The sequence below is a fragment of the Python bivittatus genome, unplaced genomic scaffold, assembly GCF_059951505.1.
Source record: "Python bivittatus isolate LINGU-HERP-01145 unplaced genomic scaffold, Pbiv_v1 ctg000700_np1212, whole genome shotgun sequence".
Lineage (NCBI taxonomy): Eukaryota > Metazoa > Chordata > Lepidosauria > Squamata > Pythonidae > Python > Python bivittatus.
The window spans coordinates 24,938,560-24,961,139 of record NW_028277098.1 but is presented as its reverse complement, the minus strand read 5'-3'; the positions used below and the strand labels follow the sequence as shown (position 1 = coordinate 24,961,139).

Sequence of the window (22,580 nt, the reverse complement as noted above, 5' to 3'; positions counted from 1 at the left end):
CTTTGTCTATTAAGGCAGGACAATGTTGAGTATCTAGCTTTGAAAAGACTAGATTTAAAGCCATTCCTTGTGCTGGATTAGGGTGGTCAAGTGTGGCTACAAGTGAGGGGGTCAAAAAAGTCAACATGGTGGCTGTGACTGAAGCTCCATCCCTTTTTACACATAAAAAGGGCTGGGGCTTTGATCACACAGTTGTGGTCACCATCTTGACTCTTTTGATTCCCCCCCCCGTCCCCTGGCCACTCCCGAGGATTGCTTTATCTTGTTCTTTAACTGCTGTGTGGCTGGGAGCTCAAATGTGGTACTGATTTTGACCCATTAAAAGCACAGATTTTGTACCTGTAAAACAAAAAAAAAAAGACTAATTTGATTTTCTGTCTCTTGTAAGAAAAGGGCATATATATTCAATTATATGGGGAAAGAAAGGAACAAGGTAAACATCTAAACACTTCTGGGACACACAAATAAGATCTCTCTACTTCAATGCGGAATTTAATATTCATTTTTAATGATATTAGCACAATAAACTCACACAGTAGCATTGAATTTTGTACTTATTTAACAAAATACATTTATAGCAATTTACAAAGTTCGTTTTTTTGTTTTTTAAAACAGTGCATAACATTTTATTAGAACACAATACTTTATATAGAATTCTCATTTAAAAACATATTCTGTATTTTACCCAATTTTTTTTCTTAGTAAAGCACAGCCTAACAAAGAAATTGGTGCCCCTTTCAGCAAGTAAGAAAAAAATTTGAAGATGCCACCTGTCAATTTATTTGATTTGTTTGAAATTAAGGTATCAGTGGAATGTAAACAAAGATTCATTTTACAAAAGGCTTCATAGATGATATACAAACAGAAGTTAGAGTTTCAATGTATATTGTTATTACATTTTTTTTTGTTCTTTAATGTAATTACTGAGAAGCCATTATTAAAAAGAGTAGCCTTTGGCACTTCTGTGTAAAAAAGTATTTTCAGTATTTTAAGTAAAGAATGCAATTTCAATGATTCTGCAAGTGCTTTTAAAATTATTGGCTGGTAAGTAGGAAAAGTTTAGATAGGAAAAGTATCACTGCAATTGAAAGAGTGCAGCAAAGTTTAGAGTCCAAGTAACAACTCACAATTAATTTATATGTGGTTGACTAACGAAAGCAAAGCAAAAAGGATAATTAAAGAAAAGAAAAGCAACGACTCCATCCAGAAACATAGACATGCAACAGAAAAAATGAGATGTTTATCTAGAATGGCTATTTTTGAGTCCTTGTATTATTGCAGTTGTTCAGATCACAACCCTCTATCTATTCATTTAGGGGCAAGCCCTGTTGAACTCAGTAGGACTTATTTCTGAGTACACATGACTAGGATACTAGCATTAATTTTATTAACACCTGTATCTTATATTTCTAGCCTAGCAATGACTGTGTTCTATTTAAGTCTTTTGAAGATTTTACAGCTTGGTGTTAATAAACTAAATTGTAATCCCACCCTGCCCCCAAGCCAACAATTCATCAAAGTTGGTAAGAGTAAGAATACTTAATCTTAGGCAAAAATCTGAAAAGTCTTTCCTTTGGGGAAAATGTTAAATTCCATATTTAACATTAAATTCTGTAAATGGACAACCATTCCTCCAATCCAGCCAGGGCAAGAAGGCAGCCTCAGAGCTGTTTATATTCCCAGCAAGCAGCTCCAGGGCCTCTTCAAACTAGCCACCAAACTGCAATTTTTAATGTGAGAAAAGGGGAAATTCTACAACACGTGGGAAATAATCATCTAGGGTGTATGTGGTATATGAAATTTTAATTATACCGACATCTAAATCAAATTTAATTTATTTGGTCCTACCCACTTCTTTGAGTGCAGCTGATGGCATGGTACACTAGTTAAAGACTAGATGTGAGCCCTCCTCTGGAAAAGCGTGGATGCTTTAGCAGGGGGACCCTTATCAAATTTTCAACATAAAGCAAGGAGCGATTGGTACAGTAGTGTTGGACATAAAAATATATTGGCTGGATGCCTGCATCCAGCAATCAGGATTGCATTGTTTATTCCTGAGCTGGATCGGGATTAGGTATGTGTGATGACCAATTTGGGACTGGAGGAAATGGAATGTAGGTGTGCTTTGAGAGGCATATCTCAAGACATAATTCTCAGTTGTTCTAAATGGTGCCATTAATAATGCCTTCCTTTCCATCTAATCCAGTGAGAGATGTTACCTCCTCGGTGCTATTGTGAGGTATGCACAGAAATAACTGCTTGCAGTGCAACTAACGTTAGAGTTCTGAATGATTATCTAAAAAGGACACTCTTCTAGAAGACCACATCTTTTACAGGGCTGAAGGCTAAGCTTCACCGCTGTCATGCTGAGTGGAAGAATCTCAGGTAAATGAGCTGGTAAGGACCTTTGCCTGGAGACCCGGAGAGCCCCTGCTAACTGGTGAGAATAGGTTAGATAGGGTTAAATTCATTGCAGAAAACCAGGCTTAAATCCCTGCTCCTTTATGACATTCTTTGGCTAACCTTGGGATCTAGCCTAGCCCTGGTACCTTTTTACTAGGTGTGTCCATGCTTGGTTGCCTCATACCTAGTGTACGCATTTTGCCCTAAGTAAAACTAGAAGACGTGAAGAGGAGCTGCTAAGGTACAAGGCATCATGATAATATCTCTTTGACTTAACATTACTGAACTGGTGGCCAACTGCTTTCCAGGCTTAGCTCAAGGTGTTGTTTTTAATCTTTAAAGGCCCAAAAGGACCTGCCTATACAAAGCTCACAGATCTCAGTATGAATATATCTGGTTAACATTTGCACAAGAGGCTCAATCTCTCCTGCTCAAAACGGCCCACTTGGGGGAGAGGGGTTGTTCTTATTTTTATTTATTTTAAAACTTCCACCAAATCTTTCTGCTAATGTAAGAACTCAAGCCAGCTTACACCAATTGTGTTATTGTTGTTGACTCTTTTAGCTGAATTTTTCTTACAGGGATATTGTGGCGGGGGGGGGGGGAATGGGAGAGGGTTTTTTGCCTTATGCTCCTGGTAGAAAAGTGGGATATGAATCTAACATTTGCCCTCCCTACCATTTTTAAAAAGTAGAAAATACAGTATTTGCATTTTGCTTCTGAAGTGCTTTTAGTGGCTTCCAGTGCTGATACTATAGCTTTATTGCATGATTATTACCAGATTGTTCTTGTATTATGTACAAGGTTTTGGTTATTAACAAGAAAGATTAACATGTTTCCAATAAATAGACCTACAGGATAGCAGTGAGGATAAACCGTCACTCAGAGCTCTTTGGAGGGAGGATGGGAAACATAATAGAGTAACTGCAGTTGATGTTGGCCCATTTAGATTTCCAGAACGTAAGGATTTCAAGTCAATTGGACTGGGTTTTCCAAATGATAGATGTCAGATACCTCTCAATCTTCTTTCCTGGCTGAGTATTTTGATGTGAACTAACCACATAGTTCATCTCCAGGATTAATGTGCAGATCAGCTATTGCATTATTAGTTGGGGTTCATATTTCCTGAATACGCTGGCACAGTTTTATTAGCTTAAAAAACAGGTTTAAGATACCTGTTTTGTGGGAAAGTAAGAAATGTGTTTTCTAAGAATCTATTTAATTTGAAATGTTCACGCAGGATATAAGAATTTACAGAGACAGGACGGATGAGATCTAAAACTGAACATAGGATGTGACATGGACTGAAAATAAATCAATTTGTCCACAATTTATTATTCCAAGAAATCCTATTTTTCTTTGATATTTCATTTGGCCAGTTTTTTTCTCCGGGTGGCTGGGACTCCAGCAACATCCCACTTCCTCAAGATGTGTTCATGGTAAGGAAAAAAAAAATTACATTCCTAACTGAAAATTATGCTAACTGAATACGAGTGGTGGTACTACAATGCAGCACTTCTATATTTGTTTGATGATTGTTACAGGGCATGGTATTTTTTTTTAAATAAAGACTGATCAGATGAAATGCTATAAGGAGTTGAATGGTCATTTTATATTCCAGATGGATGAGACAATGTCTCTGTGTGAGTCTGAATATAGGTTACATCTGTGGTTGTCCCCAAATGACAAGACCAGCCCATCCATTGGATATGAGAGTTATCCAATATATCAGGTTGTCAGAGGCCACCAAGTAGCCAGCTACAAGATACCTCAACCATTGCTTTCATTGTCATCAGAACTTACAAATCCTATTTAGTATATTAGGAACTCAGAGGGAGGCAGAAGATCAATACTGATGCAGAAGAAAAGGGGATAGGCTACCTAATGTAATCTCGCTTTAAGTATTTAAGATAGCAAACCGTCATCTGGGAGAGAATTCAGCAACTTAATTTCAGTTCTCATTTTCATTGACTATTTTACCAGCCCATGGGAGATTAAGATAAGCCTATTATGATTGCCTTGCATCTTCTAGCCTTCATTAAATTCAGGTCACTTCTGGAAGCAGAAGCACAACCCAGTTTTTGGAAAAAGAATAACAGGAGTCCTTTGTCTTGTCTATGACATTCCTATGTTTAAGGCCACTCCTGCTAATTGATTAGACAATCTAACTTGCAAGATTTATTTGCACTGTTACAACACAGTGGCAGTGATCAGGGTGAAATGCTAGCTAATCAACAATGAATTAAAAAAAGAAAAATGTAAGCAACGAGGCAAACTAAGAACCGGATCAAAATGAAGAATTTGAATTAGTGCTGTAAGAGATCCCCAACTTGAAAAAAAATGCACAATATTTAAACTAATCCCAACCTATTGCATTAAAAAGCAGCCTCTACCTCTATAGCACCTGTAATTAAACAAAGTTTGGAGAAAAGCAAAAAAACTAAACCAATTTAGAAAATTATTCAACTTTCATGGAATATCACCTATTTTTTCTTTTTGGATCCAGAAAACCTTTCAAAGAGCTACACAAAACTTTTGCAATCATTTGAGATGAAAATTGCACTATAGCAAAGCTGTTGATACTTTTCTATTCTAAATGAATGCAGTTAGCATGGTGTTTTCAGCTGAAATACTTGGAAAGAAGTTGCACATCAAAATGTTTTGTGTTTAGAGAGCTGCACAGGAATAGAAGTTTTCTAAAAATGTAAAGTTAGAATCAGCACCATTTGGTATTAAATTTTGGTGCAAAACCCGCAAAGATGAAGTACAACTCTGGTACAGCTTTTGCTTATTTAAAAAAATTGCTTCCCTTTTATCATGAAACAGAGATAAGTTGAAAAGTTGGCACATTCAGGAAATAAGCTGTCTAGAGTTAAGACTGCTCTTTTTGCTGACCTAGTTCCCACTGGAAAGAGATTTGAATCTGAAAACAAAAGCTTGCTCCCCTTCATTAGGTTCTTGCATTGTGCTTTTTCCCCCCGCGACATGAAATTCACAAATTCATGCACAATCACTACACATCAGCAACATCCATAAACAGTCAGGCTGATGGTCAATAGTTGGCACATCAAGAATATTTCGGCATCAGCTCTAAAAATAAAGAGAGTACAAAGCTTGCACCCAAACAGTATTGATTGTAGTGGCGTGTTTTGGCTGAAGCACCAGCCCTCATTCTTTGTAAGCTCTTGTTGGAGAGGTTCCTTTGTAGAAAATATTCCTGGTATTCTCTGGGCTGCTGCCTCTTTCCGGAATTAAAATGATGTTACCTTTTCTTCGAAGGGTCGAGTCACGGCTAGAGGAAATGGACAGGGTCTCTGAACCGATCTCGCTGCCTTCGACGGGGGTCACCCTTATTGTTGTGATCCCATGATGGTGGTGCTCGCTACTTTCGATATTGCTTCTTTTCCGGTCCCCAGAACTATAACTGTCTTTCAAAGATTCGCAGCTCTCAGAGTCTCTGTTGAGATCATTGAGCTCGTATGTTTGGCGGAGGCTTCCCTTCTCGGGGGCTTTCCATTTCCAGGAGCCGCTGCCTTCTCCTTCTGAGGGCATTTGAATGATGGGACGGCTGTTTTCAGGGTGGGCCTCTACTCTTACAATACTGCTCGGCTCGTGATCTGTCAAGGTCTTGTAGCGGATCGCTCCTGTACAGGTGACTGTACTGCCCTCAGAGCTCTTTGGGCTGCCCTGAAGAACGCCTTGTTGCTTTGACATGGCTATCACCTGCATGATTCTTGGCTGGCTGTTACTTCTGCATCCAACTGTCTTCTCAGCAGCTTTTAACCACTTGGCTCGAGCAGAACTCGTTTTTGGAGATGTGTTCACATTTTCCTGGGTCTCTTCAGGGATATGCACAAGCTGGGACGATCCTGGACGTGACTGAATAGAAACCCTGGGTCCCCCAGAGAGGCCAGCACTGTTACAGCCCGGCATACTACCAGGTTGAATTTTCAGATACTGACTGCTTGGACCATGGTGATCTCCATTCACACCCACTCTAGATGGCTCAGAGCTTGACCTCATTTCAATGGCCCTAGGTGGCGACTGTCCAGAATCAGTCTCAATTACCTGCAAGGACAGCTTCCGACTTTCATTCTTGTTCTTCCACTGAGAGAGGAGTTGTTTTGAGCGGGCAGAATCCATAGATGCATGTATGGTCGCATTCCGTCGAGCTGATTCCTCTATTGCAGGCGTGTTGACTCTTGGCAAGGTGTTGCTGAAGGTGACCATGTTTTCCTTTCCCATCGGGCTTCGCGGCATTATAATCTCAACATCAGCATTTGCTCTCTTGAGATTTGTCAGGGAGCCGGTGTCTCTATGGTTCCTGTTCAACATGTTCTCCACATGATGAGTGGTGATGGCATCATTACTACTACCATTTTTCCCTGGTAAAATTCGGTTGGGATCTTGGCTTAGGTCAGGCAAAGGTCTCAATGGCTCTCTGTGTATGTTCTGATTGAACATGTTGTCTTCACTTGGCAGAAAGTTCCCCACAGCATACAGACCCTGGTATTTGAAGGAAAACATAGAATCCTTTTATGGAAAAGTCAATATTTATAGACACTTTGGTAAAGGATAGTTAGATTTCTCAAGCTCAGTGTTGTGGGTATGGAGTGAGGCTCTTAAAACTGCTAATATATCTGCCAGAAATGGATTTTTTCATAGTGGGATTAAACATATCCTTCCTAGTGATTATCTGAATCTGTCTCTCCCTGTTGCAAGATCCCTAAGGAACAGTTTCACCAGTATCTAGAATAGGAAAAGGCAAATGAAAAGACATCAGTAGATACCTCCACTCCTTTACCACATTTCTTGAGTTAAGAAGAAGCTGTAATATTTCAGACCAACCTCAGAACAGTTCAGTTGTTTAAAGGGCTTTTTGATTCTGACAGCCACACTTTCTCCTAACACTAAGGAGGAGAACCAGAATCAACAAAGTTCAGCAGTTTAACAAGAGCATAAGAGAATGGTGTGGGAACTCTCCTTTTATGGCCAGATGCATAAAATACAAAGCACCATAAGAAGCCTCCAAGGCTGGTCCTGGCCCCCAGAGCCCTCTAAAATGTGCTGCTGAATTGTAAGTTGAAATGTGACAGAAGGAGAGAACTATTCAATACATGGGAACTGAGCATTTTGTTTTGTCTCGGTCTCACACAACTTTTGAAGGAAAGCTATGGTATGCCATTCAAAGGGCAAGTGTGACCCTCGGTACAGAAAAGGATGCACACCCTCCCCCCGGAAGAATGTGGGAAAAGGGCAGGAGTAAGCTAATCTAGAGGAATTCTCCACCCCCCTCTCTTTATTTACTACTGGTATGAGAGAATCTTGAGATAGCTAAAGCAGGTTGAAGGCTTAATATAACAGTTCCCAAACCAAGTGCCCTCCAGAATTCCCCAGCCAGCATGGCCATTGCTGAGAATTCTGGGAATTGAAGTCCACATACAGTATCTAGGAGGCACTTAGGTTGCAGAGAGCTGACTCAGGACTTGCCCAGTTATATTTTTTTCTTTTCCAAAACAACAACAATATTAGGCATTGCAAATGACTGAAACACCCCTCTTCTTCAGAAGTTGCTTGCCAAATAGGGTGATATGCTTCAGAGTGAAACATCCAAGTAAAAAACTGGATGGTAAGGTTCAGTGGGATTTAGAGATCCAGTAGGTTGAAAGGATCAGAACCATGTGAAAGGAGAACAAATAACAAATGCCCAGTTCGTAAGATTTCTGTTTAGTTCTCCAATAAACATGCGTAGGCATAATCACAACATGAAAAGTGATCAATATGACCAAGCCTAAATGCAAAGGATTATTTGCAAAATAACACATAAATATTGATATTTTCCTTTCCTTCAGCTGTTTGAAAATAATGCAAAACATCTGTTTTTAATTTTAGAGTCACGTAGCTTGATTTATTGCTCAATGAATAAATTAATTTTCTGCTCAAAGGTGGTGCCCTTTCTGTTGCTTAATAGTCAAGTCATATACCAACTTGATGAGAAACAAATTAATCAGTTTCAAACCAATTTGTGTAAAACCACAGCAAAAGCTTGAGTTTTGCTTTATTTGCACATTCAGGGTTCTGTTGAAAAAAGGACAGAACACACATTTGTCTAGGGAGGAACAAAGCAGGAAACCTGATGGTCATCAAGGAATTGTTCAGCTTTATTCAAATGTGCACTCAGGTTGCTTGAAGTAACCATAGCCACTACAGCTGCTTTGATCAAGTTAAGCATCAGCATTGTGTAGACAAATGTCTACACCAGTATTTCTCAACCTTAGCAACTCTAAGATGTGTGGACTTCAACTCCTAGAATTCCTCAGCCAGCCATGCTGGATGGGGAAATCTGGGAGTTGAAGTCCACACATCTTAGAGTTGCCAAGCTTGAGAAACACTGGTGTAGACTTTTATCTAAATGGATGTAGGAGTAGGGATTCAAAGGAATTTGCCATGGGGAAAAATTCAAAACTTCTAGAAATTTCCAATGTTTTTAAAGCCAAGTTGTTAATTTTATGTACTCTCAAGAAGTTCCGTGATTTGCATAACATGTTACATAACCTACATAAGGTTGCAATCTTTTCTTCCTTGCTGGTTTGAAATGTAGTAATGTACTATGAAAAATAAGCAAATTTACAGGCACTGCAGAAGATTGGTTGTTTGTGAACATGTGGCAAGAGTTTCATGTAATACACAAAATTTCAACTTTTGTTTTGCAGAACATGTGAATAGCACCAAGGGGTTGAAGTAAAATATTTATTGCTTATGATCATTGCTCCACACATCTTTAACATAATGTCCCAAAGAGTTATGCAAGGGACCTGTATAGTCAAGGTTGCTCCCCGTGACTTTCTGTAGCACCCTCACGATGCTCTCTACTATCATGGCTTACTACACACACACACACACAGACACAGACACATTCCGGAAACACTATGTGTATTTCCAAATGAATCACAAAGTATTTTAATTGTTCTAAGGATGTCTAGATGGGATCCATAGAAATTCTTGGAAATCAAGAAGGTTCTGCAGTTTGACACTTAGCTTTGCAGTGGGCCAACTTTCCATGTATTAATTGTTTAATCAAAATAATTTCTGAAAAAACAGGGGGGACATAGCACCTGCCAGTCACTCTTGCTGTAAAATTATCTACTTATACCAGGAAAATGACTAACTTGAACTAGGTTATAGTAAACACCATGATATTTCATCCATGATTCCCAAAACTCTAAATGAGGACAACTTTCATGCAGCAACATACACAGTTCTGCTCCCCCTCGCCAATTTCATACTAAAGAGAGAGTGATTTGCTTAAGATTGCCCAAGTGAGTTTCCTGAAGGCTTATACAGCTCTAAATATATTATATTTTCTATATGAACAGATTATCAGTGCCCTTTCAATTTCTAAAGGACATCTGTTCATTTTCAGAAGCACACGGTAGAGAGTCAAATTGAATAATATATATGAGAAATCTAAAATCACATTAAACCTCTTAATTTATAAGACCTGTAGGCATTTCTGAACACTGGCATTCTACTTACCAAGTAGAGGGCAATTCCACCCCCTATTAAAAAGCCACAATAAACATCAACAGGGTGGTTTTTGTACTGGGTGATGCGTGTCAGGCCACATATGATTCCGCAGATGATAAAAGCAAAGACTAGAAGTGGTTTCAGGAGTTTAGAGGAGTCGGTTAGCGTAGAATTGAAGTACATCTTTAAAAGAAATACATTTTTAAAATTTAGTGACATTTTCCCCATGGAATGGCATTCTTCCCTTTCCTGTTTTTCAAAGGAGGTAATAAAGGAAAACGAACAAATATTGCTTGAGTTATTTTGAAAGGGAAAAAAAAGCTCCTAGATTCAGTTGATATGTTGTGAGATAAAAGAGTCAAGAATTTTCTCCTTGCTATTTGGAATTTGGGGAAAAAATGGAAAGTGCCAACCACCACTTGGGGTGATGGTAACAGTGAGGGGAGCTATAGAAATGGTCTTATTGCTAGTTTACAAACTAAAACGAATAGCTCAGTTTCTGGAGTGAATGGGTTGGGAGAGGGTCAGTGGCTCCTCCAGCTAATATCTTCTATCTGGCTCTGAGAGTGTCGGACTAGGTGAGGAGAAGTCCATCTGCAAATTATCTTCTGACTCAATGGATTGTAGAGATCCAAACAGCCTCCCATCTGAGTAATTTCTCAGTGTGTGAACTGAGCACCTGTCAGCATGAATCAGCCAGAGGATTTATTTGCAGGTATTATGGAAAATTCAAGTATTAATGGAACCAGATCAGAGTTGCTTATCCGACAAAGCCTTTGGAGAAGGAGAAGGACCATCCCCCATATGATAAGCTAACTTCAATGACAGTCTTGCTCCCCACTTCCACCTCCCCCCCCCCATGAATAGCATCAGAAATAATCTGTCTGTCCACTCACATCACTACTTCCTACTAATGATAATGGAGATATCTAGATGTAGTCTGGATGAGGTGACATCTTCGCTTAATAGCAGCAAAGAACCATAGTTAAGAGTAATCCAAATATTTCAGAAATTAAATCCTCCATCCATTGTGAGAAAAGCTCTTGGTGGTTACAGGAAAAAAAAGTGCAATCCCATGCCATGTCCACTTACAACAGGTAATAAGCCCCATTGAATAATATGTGTCAAAAGCGATATGAGACAGCCATGTGCCTTCATGTGGAATTTTCAGTGAGTTAGGTCCAAAAATTAGAAAACTGACATAAACTGAAATAATCTCATTTCTCATATTAGTTTGTTCTCTGACGGCATGCAATATATTTTCAGTCATGAAAATGTCCCTTTCATTTCATGCAGAAAAATCAACATTTAATGGTGAAAGGGTAAGTTGTAGATTTTTGTGACCTGTCACAAAATGCTTCTCTTACCTGGACATTAGTCCACTGAGCACAATGGATGTTATTTAAGAGTAGACATATATGACATTTGTATTACTGTGATTTGGCCACACTTCACTACACTGATTTTAAAAGTATTTTCCTCATTCCAAAAGACAGGATATTTAAGAAAAATAGTGCTTCTACCAATTCTCCTTAATCTCCAATTTTTATATTTCACTTCTTTGAAAAAATGAAGGTGGTGTGGTTCCCCCTGTGCCGTTACATTTCTTCTCCTTATCAGGCTGCTTTGCACAAGGGAAGGAATGACATTCTGATTTTTTCCCCTCTTGTACACATTAATACGAAGAGGCTTAATTACTCACCGAAACATACACAGCTGCAAATGCTGCCAGGGTGGCGTGTTGTGAAGGGAATGACTTTCTGCAAAGGAAGGACATTCAAATTAAATTTCTCACTTAAAAGACATTCTGCCAAGCCCAATTTAAAAATAACCCAAAGCGCTGGGTGGTCCAATTTAGTTACCATGTTTAACCCACAAGCTTGTATTCTAGGAAATGGTTATTACATTATTGAGTTTGAAAAACAGCTTTTCAGTATTTTGGAAAGAATGACTGCTACAGCTCACATTAACAAACAGTAATAGATAACATATTTTGACTACACTGATTAAATTCCTGAATGAAGAAAATCTCCAGTTATGAGAGAATCAGTATTGCGTATTTCAGAATAGCTTACTTCTTGCCATTAATTTTCCCAGTGATTGGATAAAGGTTGTGGCCATCAATTAAAACTCTCTAACCCACTGCCTCAAAATTGGCAGCAGTGATTCCCCTCCTCCAGGATTTCTATCTGTGCTTACCTGCTGATTTGCTAATAATCACAACTTAGTTTCTTAAAGCTGTAAGGAAACAGATATCTCGGACAAGTAATCTGGGTCTTGATCCACGGTGGTGCTGGCAGTAAGAAATTCAGCAGCACGTAAGAAATCTAGGAAACCCTAAAGCCAGTATTTCTTAAAGTGTGGTCCAAGGACCCCTAGGGGTTCCCCAAGACCCTCTCGTGGGCTCACGAAATCAAAATTATTTGCTAGATATTGAAGATATTTGCAAAAAATTAAAACAATGTCACTCTTCTCATTGTTATTTTTATTTGTTTAAAAAAATAAGTTTTTTTCATGAAAAATACTTTATGTTAATATCTAATGGGTTTGGTATTATTTTTACATGATTCAATAAATAAATAAATATTCTATCAATGTGTCAATTTTAATTTTTAATACGATAAATATCAGTAAATATAACCCATGCAAACAAAAGCTCTTTTGGGGTCCTTCATAATTTTTAAAAGTGGGAAGGGGTCCTGAGAGCAAAACGTTTAAGAAACAGGGGTCTAAGGGTTGACTGAAAAGTGCAAAGCTGCCAGGAAGTCCACGAGGGACAATTAGTAGATATAGAAAGAGTGTTTAACTAATTATTTCATTTCTTATCTCTTGGAGTAATATTTTAATATTTCTTTCGCTAAAAAGTATTAAAAACATAATTGTTATACAGAATATGACACCAAAAGACAACATTTAGGAAATGCTTCTTCTTAAATTCAACATCTAGCCAACCTTTGCTGATCTGCAGGATTGAACCTGGTTAGGATTTGGATAAGGACCACTTAGGCTAAAATGTGAGGTTGAAGAAAACATCTTGGAAGGAGGCAGTGGCATTTCTCTACTCTTGTCAGGAAAATGATAGAGGCATGTCCATGAAGTCACTTAAAATCGAAGTCCACTTGAGGAGACTTGGTTCGTGATCCCTTTATCTTCTTTAACCTGTCCCTAAATATGCTTATATATGGCAGAACAGAGCCAAGGGCTTTGATCCACATTAATATAGCAGAAGTAGAGGAAAAAAGATCAGTTGCCTTTGGTTCATTCCAGTGGTCACCTAGCTGTCAAAGGTAATTACCTGAAGATAACTACCTTCATCCCAGCTGATTTTGATACTAATAGTAACTGTTAGGTATTGCATCATGCTACCTAGAGCTGGGGAGGGGGGTGGAATGGACACTTGGGTATTTCACTTCCTGTACAAGAGACCTACTTAGCTTTGGACTAATAATTAAATTGGCAGCCAATCCATTGGGGTTGTAGCTAGGAGCAAAGTAAGAGACCCTCAGCTGTTCATCACCTCTGCTGAGACGCCAATGTTCTTGGGTTCTCCCAACTGTCATCCTGCAGAAGCCATTCCAACACACTGCCTGAACTACATTCTTCCCATCTAGTTCCAATAAAAAAACTGTAACATATAAAAACTGATACTCAAGCTTGATTCTTTCCTCTTCATCTCTTGCAGCCTCCTTTACCTTGTGTGTCACATTTTTTAGGCAGCAAATTGGAGGACAGGCCCTGCATTACTGGTGATAGTTGTAAACCACTTTAGAAGCCATTTTTATCTAAAGAGCATGCTAAAATGTTCCATGTAAACACAAAGAAATGCTTCCCTCATGGAAAAGCAAAATATGCAGACAAATACTACCATCAGACTGACAAAGTTATACATACACGATGAAGAAGAGATAACAAATATTGGATAACATACACTTAAAAAAATTCAACTATGTTTCTAACCTTCCATCATTGATGATAATGGGATCAGATCCTGAGCAAATATCCTCCACAATGTAAGAGTTTTCTGAGCATGATACATTGAGGGAAGTATAATTAGGCTTGCATACGGTCAGGAAATAGGGTGTTTGATATCCAGTTGACAGCTGTATAATATCAGTGATGAGTGCGGTAGCACAAAGGCCAAAGATATGGACACCTAGAAATGGGACAAAATAATTTATTACAGTTTGGTCAGATAGAGATACTGTTTATTCTAGTTTGGCATGCCAGCTGGTGACCTCTGGGCTGGCCTAAATCTGCACAAATTCCAGCAGGTAATGTAAAACCGTTTATGGATTTTGTAATACTGTAGCTATTTCTCTATGTATCGGTATCATAATTCTGAATCTGTGTCCTTCTTTTGCCAATCCCCATGGTGAGTACTTCAACCATTAAGAAAAGCAAGCATATAGATTGATATGAGATGGAGATTTTGGATGGCATCCGCACAGTGAAGATAATGCTTGATCCAGGTCCCCCTAGTACTCTGTGTCAGGCCCAGCCCAAGAACAACGGTGAAACAGTCCAGTCGAGTACAGTCCCTTTATTTGCTTACACCGTATAGAAAGCATCTTGCCAGGCTAAATCTATACTACTGCAATCAGTGGACATGCCCTGGGAGATTCTGGGGAGTGGCTATCCTGAACCTCTTTCACTTCCCATGCTCCCCCTGCTGACTGTGTTGTCTCTTGTCTCTCTGCCCTTCCTTGAATGCACCCTCCTTTCCTGATAGCCTTGACCTCTGCTTCTATCACCCTCCTCTTTATAGATACATTCCATCACACTCTGAAACCCCATCAGAAAAACTCACCAACAAATCGGACAGCTCTCCTAAGAAAAGAGTTGAAATTGCAGCCGCCTGCGTTGATATTCGCCTCGGCTCCAATTCCATTTCGGCGTTTGGAAAGGCAGCAGTAGAGAATGCTCTCGCCCACCATAATCTGCAATGACAAAGGCTGGGTGCAAGGTAACTGTTGCAATGATTTGAGCAGGGTCTGGTTCAAGTCAAAGCACTTACATATAATTATCAGAGAGCAAATTTCATTTACTAAAGGGTGAATGCTGACATTACTTCACAGGTATCTCTTAATTCAATGTTCAGAGGGAGGGCAGAGAATGTACTATATATTTTCCTGATCTTGTTTGCAAGAGAAACAATCTGATCTGTTGGCTGAGAGAGTGGCTGATCTAGGATCTGTTCCAGCTCTCTGACATTGCCTTGTGGATAATTGGATTGAAAAGCAGAGTATGAATACCTTAATACATACAAGCAAAACAAATCTGTATGTATCCACAGCTATCCCCTTACTCTTAAAATAGGCCCTTGAAACAGTATGTTAGTTTCAAAACTGTCCTCTGAAGTAATTAACTGTGGGAGAAATGCTTGAGGCTACTAAATAAACTTTGAAGATTTGAACCTAGCTTTGCCATTTTGAAACTCATTAAATACTCCTTCTCTTGTTTGGTGCTTTCTAGGTGTAGATATACCTAGAACTATACCTGCTATTGTTTTGAAAGGTCTCTGCTCATCACAGTGGTCAGGGCTGAGCTGAAATTACTTGTCTCACTTCGTGTTAGCTTTACTGAATCATGAAGACACCTCCCTATGTTGGAAATTTTCAACATTAGCTTTGACTATCTTTTTTCAGTGCCACTCCACTGTTTCCCCAGTATTTTCAGCTTCATTTCCACTCACTTCCATCACATTTGACTAGCTAAAGAGATTTGACTAGTTTTTGGCAATGATATCATTATGTTCCATTGAGCATGGTATTTGTAGAAATGCCCATAACCACAATCATGTGAGTAGCTAACAAGCTGCTGTTACTACTTCTTGTAGAGGGCAACCTTTGAGATCTCAGGGGACCTCTGACTGACTAGATGACTGAAGGAGGCCTTTTGCTGATGGTGATGTTCCCAGAATGGCTAGGGCAATTTAGTGGAGGGTTTAAGGGTGGGAATGGCTGTGGGACACTCCTGGGAATGACACTGGTCCCATTTCTACCCCTAAAGCTGCATAACTTTCCCCAAAATTGTCACCAAAAATCAGTGGCAAAATGAGGAGAAAATTGGGTGGTTTGTTTCCCTGAGATTTTTTCTTCCCATACTTATTTTAAGCAATTTTTAAAAAGTACTTCCAAAATTGGCTATTTTTCCACCAAAGTTTGACAGCACAATTTCAGGGTGTTAGGGAGTTCTACCCAGTCCTCGGGCCACAAGCTCCCTATCCTGCAGTAGAACAATCAAAGTAGCTAAAGGTAGGTGAAATTAGCAGAACAATGTCAGTGGTTCCCGTTCTGTTCAATGTACCTGAACTTCCTTAAGATTATTCCTCAGCATGGCCTAACTTTGTGCTGTTGTTGTGGCCATCTCCCTATTTTGGCTGAAGTCTGAATGTGATTTAATTTGGTTCTTCTGGTGTTTAGACCCTTCTGCTCTTTTGCTCACTGTTATCCAACAGATCTTACAGTACACTAGTATACTTTCCGTTGGCAGAGGTGGCTGTTCCTCTCTTAATTCTCTTCAGCAGGCATGTATTTTAGTTAGAACTGCAGCCTTAATTGCCCAGTACCCAGTAAGATCCATGAATGAGCCAACCCTGAATCATTTAATGTCGGCTTCCTTTTTTGTTGGCAAAAAAAAAAAAGCAGGAAGAAATTGATTTTTAATTAGCAAGAAACACAGTGTTCCCCAAGTATTTTAAGTAAAAAGCCATGCAAGGAAATCATTCCTTTTCAATGTTTCTTTTTAAAACTTTAATTAAAATTATGGAGACCATTTTTAGAAAACTGCTGATGCCATAGATCTCCTGATCTGTGTGTAACTGAGAGTGCAGTAGCTTGACATTATTGCTCGACCAACAGCCTTCTCTCAGCTGTACTGTGTACCTTAATGGATTTCCCTTATTTTCCCCCACAGCAAAATAAGGGTGGTGAAGATTGTATAATTCCACCATAATGTAGACAGTAAGGGGGACTTAAGGGATTCAGTAAGCTAAGTGCTATTGTCCAAATCAGCTTCCAATAACATAATGGGCCTCAGTATAACCATTATGGTGATAGGACTTTGATCAAGAGCAACTAGTGGGATTGAAAATTAACATTTTTATTTTTACAGAATTCTCTATTACTTTTGTTATATATGAAGATCCCCCTTGGAAAAGGCATAAGTCAAGCCATGCAACTGGTGATTGGGTTTAGATATTGAATGGTTTTACACAACACAATTAACCAATTTTCCAGCTTTGCACAAAACAAAGCTGAACTGTAAGCTAGCTAAATGGGTTGGGTTTATCACAATATGCTAAGCCACATAAACACTAACCAAGATCGAAACTAAACAAGTCAAACATGTAAATAAACAGATAGGTATTTAACTGATCCAGTGAAGCATATTGTACAAACTCAGCTTAAATTATTCTGGCAACTAATACTTCTGTTTTATCTATATGCTCCAATCCATTATTCTTTCAGGTATAAGAACATACCAAAAATCTGAGTCAAAGCCCAGTTCTCAATGCCAAGGTTCAGCCAATGATCCTGTGAACCAGCATTAAAAAGAAGAACAATGTTCAACTACCAGTTCCAGCTGTTGAAGAGAACATGCCCTCTTTCAAAATTTCTTTCCTATCCCCGGGGAGAAGGCTCCTTCTTAATCGGCAGCTTTTCAGACCCAGCTGCCCAAATCTGTCATCACTGGATCTTTTGGCTATAGGTGAGCAAAACTGATCATGTGGCTTTGCTCCCTGAAAATAAGTCATTGTATTGATGCTTGAAGATAGCATTGCAAATCTGAGGATCCGGTCTTCTGCTAATCGGCTGACCCTATCCTGAGCAACGGCAAAACAAAGAATGAATAAGAAAAGTAGAAAATTCTCTAACTCACCGTAATGGCAGGGGCAGCAAAAGCCAAACTGAGCAACATCAGGATAGGAACAGCCTCTTGGGAAGGTTCAATGTATGGCATACTCAGACTCCTATCATAGCAGCTGAATCCAGCATGAACTGGCTTGAAGACATCCGTGAGTTCAAGGAAATAGAGACTGACAACAGAAGAGGCCAGTATGGGCAGCTAAGAAAGAAACATGAAAGTTTTTGGGTTTTTTTTTTAAACATGTATATATTTCAGCTCTGTCTTGAAATTCTCTGTATGTTAATAGTGAACTCAGATGTTAAGAGGGCTTTAGGACAGATGCACCCATATGCAAGAAAACATTTGCTCATACAATAGGACTTCCCCTTGCTCTCCTTCCTCATGTAACGTCTTGAGTAGAACCCAGATCTGCTATACAGGATACCAGAGGGAAGAGGAAATCTCTTTCACCAGCAATTTCTGTCCAGTGGCAGACAAATACACTGAATTATCCATTGCATAGACTAGTGTTTCTCAACCTTGGCAACTTTAAGCTTTAAGCTGTCCATACAGCTTAAAGTTGCTAAGGATGAGAAACACTGGCATAGACAGTGCTAATGTGAAAAAAGAAGGACAAATCAGCATGATCTTAAGAACCACAAGCTTTGCAGGAAAAAAAAAATAAGGGCAGGGGACTTGGGGCAAATTCATTCAGAAATTGTCGTGTAAGGACTGAGTACGCTCAATGGCTACAAACAAGAGTGCTTCAGGATTGAAATAAAAACATTGGAGAGCAGGTACAAAATGGAGTATCTAGGAAGCCTTTTGTTTCAGATCGTGTTTGTATCAAATTATTTGTACTGATAACCCTGGATATGATTCAGCAAAAAGTATGCATTTTTAAAGTTCTCTACTATGGATTTAAATGAGTTAAGTGCAGCTTGATTGTCAAGTCTTCATTGAATTAATGTACATTCAGAATTCTTAAGTGGGGCTAGTCACATTATTTTATTAATTTGGCATGTAAGTTGAGACATATCTTTTAAAGAAATTGAGAAATCCAGTGTGAGCTACAACAAAACCTAAGATCACAATAAATAATACAATAAGAATAGTAAAACAGTGATTAAACGCTACACTGACCACCAACATTAGCTAATGCATATATACAAGCAGTTCACCTGCACCCTGTCATTCAATGTGGGTGGATGGTCGCCATAGTTCTTGGACGCCAATCTGGTGCTATATTGGAGCAGAGAAGGCACTGTGGTTTCATCTGCCCTAATGTAGCACCAGGTGGTAGCTACCATTGTATACAGCAATCTAGTAGAATTTTGTAGGGTGTCCTTCCTCACAAGTTCTCTTCTCTATTTAACAGCACTCTCTATTTGAAGATCCTTCTGTCCAAGTTTGATTAAAAGATTAAACAAACATACAGGAAGGAAGAACAGGGGCCTTGAAGTCACCTATTCACACCTGGGCAGCAGGACAACCATGTACACTCATAATCTAATCTAATCATAGTCTTTCCCTCTCAAGTGAGGCATATATATTTCTATCTAAATTTTAGTCACTCTAAATTTGCATCTATATATGTAAATTAGCACATGCAAATTTTATGCAAATCTATCTCTTTGTTGGTGAGGCACAAGTTGCCATGCTGCAACTTTACCACATTATCTTGTATACTTTTGTGGCAGAACATTAAAAAATTTTTCTTACTGCAAAAATCTGAACATAAAAAAAAGGTTTAAATGGTTCCCAGAATATTCATTCAATTATGCATGCCGGCATGCAAGTCACAAAATAATTATGCTTCCTTCTACCAATGTTGGACAAGTCAATTCACAAATTAAAAATAAAACAAATAAAACAAGACAAAAATACTTAAATTCTCTGACTGCAGAGATCAATGGTCACATTGATCTCAATTTTGCAATCATAGTAGCATCACTGAAAACCCCATATGGCAAAGATAAACTGAGAAAAGTCTCCAAAACAGAATGAAATTTGAGGTCCAGTTTGTATAGCAAGGAAAAGAATCCAGAGATAACTTGGTCCCGCACAAATAATCAGAAGAACCCCAGTAGCACCTTTTCCAACTAACAAAGTTTATGTTTTTCTGAGCTGCAGCTCACTCCATCCAACCATCCATCCATCCATCCATCCATCCATCCATCCATCCATCCATCCATCCATCCATCATCACTGGTCAAGGCTAGCACCTTGGGTTGAAGCTGAAAATAAATAAATCCAGCAAAGCTGGTGAAAGATCAGAAGAGTGTTTTCAAATTTCCGGCCTATATGCAAAAGCATGATGCCATAGTTTGGAGCAACTGGGGGTTCTAAACTATACTATTCATATATTCCAGTTTATAGATTATGATAAATGAATAACATACATTAGAGTTGTCCAAAGGCTGACCCCTCTCCTCCCAAAAGTCTATTCATCTTGCTGAAAGGGAAATGTATGCATACAAACATAAAGTTCTTTATTAGCATAAATATTCATGTATCTAAAGTTCCACATTTGTGCTATTTTTGTACATCTGAATATACAGTTTCCCCTAATATATGCATTTTGAATTCATTTTTGACACATTTTATAAGCACATTCTCCTTGTAGAATTCTCACTTTGGATTTCTTGAAAGCCCACTCATCCAGAGATTCAAAATATCTGACAGCCGTTCATCAAAAGGGATGTTTTGTAACATTTATTCCAGTCCTATCTTATTCATGATTACTCAGAGAAGTTGATGGGGCATATTTTCAAATAAGTTACATAAGACTGTGTTTTTAAAAAGCAGTTCCAAGTGGAATTAGAGGTGAAAACATAGTGGATCTAGTGCAGTTAAATAGGGCAAATTCTAAGCCTTCCCTGAAATGAAATGTTTCCAGAAAGTGGAGGTGAAGTGAGATGGAGAAGGCAAAGAAACCATATTATATGAGATGTGTCCCCTTAGGGATAACTCTAGGTATTTTATTGCCTGAGGCACAGCATAGGTTAAAAGGCATAGCTCCCCATTTATTCTGGTACCTAAATGGAAAACACATTACCAAACCAACTGCTCCAGTTCTGTGGCTGTAAAACTACCCCAGATTATACATATTATGAGTCAATAAAATAAGATAAAGCAATAAAACAATACTTTGTTGCCCTATCATGATCTCAACTTATGTCCAAAACAGTTGTTTCATTTAATGTAAGCAGTACCTCTTAGACAAATTTGGATCCCACTTATTATTTGCTGACCCACATAAAGCGCTTTTCCATGGCTTTGTCCCAGAATGAAAAATATCTCATCTGCATAAAAGTTACCAGTAATTATTTGAAGTAATAAAGATTTATTAAGAATGCTGGTATGAGGAACAGGAGTTTTGCAACAATCAGTGTTGACTTCAAATACTTTAGACATGTCATGCATGATTGGTTAGTGTAATATTCATTAATCAATTAAAAAGGTTTAAAAAACCCTGTTTGGGTTTTACATTGGAATGTTAAGGCCCAGGATCTACTGCAGAAGTAAAAGGGTACTTCATGTTGGTTGGGTGATGGAGTGAGCTTCACAATTAATCCTATTTGAATTGTTGAGCTGAGAACAAGTAAAAGAGTGATAATCAAAAATTGCCCAATCAATAAATTGGGTTCTGTTTGCTCAAAAATGAGTCTCCTCTTTGTAAGTGAGGCTTACTCTTTTGTAAGAGCTATATAGGATTACAGCCTCAAATTGTGACCCTAAATCCCACGGTTGACAATACGTTACACAGGAAACAAAAACTTTATTTCTTGGTGACTGTATATGAAAATGATTGGTATTATTAACAGCTTCCTTAACTCCCAGAACTATCTTCCTTCCTTCCTTCCTTCCTTCCTTCCTTCCTTCCTTCCTTCCTTCCTTCCTTCCTTCCTTCCTTCCTTCCTTCCATCCATTCATCCATCCCTTTTTCCTGAGTATACTACCATAAATGGTGATGCATCATTATGATAAAGCATGAGAAGGCAAGTTGCAGCTCAGCTCAGATAATTTCATGGCCCCTAGGGCTAATTTCAGAATCCCTATATAAGAGACCAGTTCAGACCTGGTAAGAATATCTGTCCCTTCTCTGTAACCTGCTGCGTGAAAGAAAGGGAAGAGGATGCCAGAGAGAGAAATCTCTCAAGACTGTAATTTAGCTGTACTTTATATGGAACAAAAAGGCAATTTCACATCCATGGAACAGTGTATCTGTTTCCCTTTTTGGAAATGTCACCGTCTTGGCAATTGTAGGAGTATATTGCTCAGGACCTTCGTACCTAATGCTACTGTCTAGCAAACAGGAGGAAACTCTTATGCAGAAAGAAAGAAAGGTTTTCACTGCCCTGCCTTTGATTTTAAAATAGTTTTTAAAAAAGAACTTTGCAAATTCATATCTTTAACAAGATACCAGGGTTAGAAGCACAGAGGTTACCTCTAGGTGAAAGAAAGACTATCAGGTAACAGGCACATTTCATGATATCGAGGTGCGGATAATGTTACAAATTCTTGATGAAGAACTGTGAATACTTAATGATGTTTTTAATATAAGGAGGTAAGACAAGTAAGATAATTATGTTTCAAGTGCAGAAAGAGAAGAACATTATTTGGTAGACTATACACAATAGTTTGATTTAGTTGTGAATCTACCCTCATGCCAAACATTTTAGTCTTCTCCAGCCTAATGCCCCCTGGATATGTTGGGATTGCAGTGCCTAGAGTATATTATAGTCCTGATACATCTTGAGGACACTAGTTTAAGGAAGACCAGCTGAAATGTTCTGAGT

General features: G+C 38.6%; 1 protein-coding gene across 1 annotated transcript in view; it reads right to left on the bottom strand.

Annotated features, from left to right (window-relative positions):
• Nucleotides 1-518: 518 nt before the first annotated feature.
• Nucleotides 519-22,580, bottom strand: part of PLPPR4 (phospholipid phosphatase related 4) — a 38,994-nt gene continuing 16,932 nt past the window's right edge. The window contains exons 2-7 of the mRNA XM_025175505.2: nt 17,812-17,997; nt 14,738-14,867; nt 13,888-14,083; nt 11,633-11,690; nt 9,940-10,113; nt 519-6,909 (exon numbers count right to left, since the gene is read on the bottom strand). Of these exons, the coding sequence (XP_025031273.2) occupies nt 5,572-6,909; nt 9,940-10,113; nt 11,633-11,690; nt 13,888-14,083; nt 14,738-14,867; nt 17,812-17,997 (2,082 nt within the window). The 3' untranslated portion in view covers nt 519-5,571. The remainder of the gene's footprint in view (nt 6,910-9,939; nt 10,114-11,632; nt 11,691-13,887; nt 14,084-14,737; nt 14,868-17,811; nt 17,998-22,580) is intronic.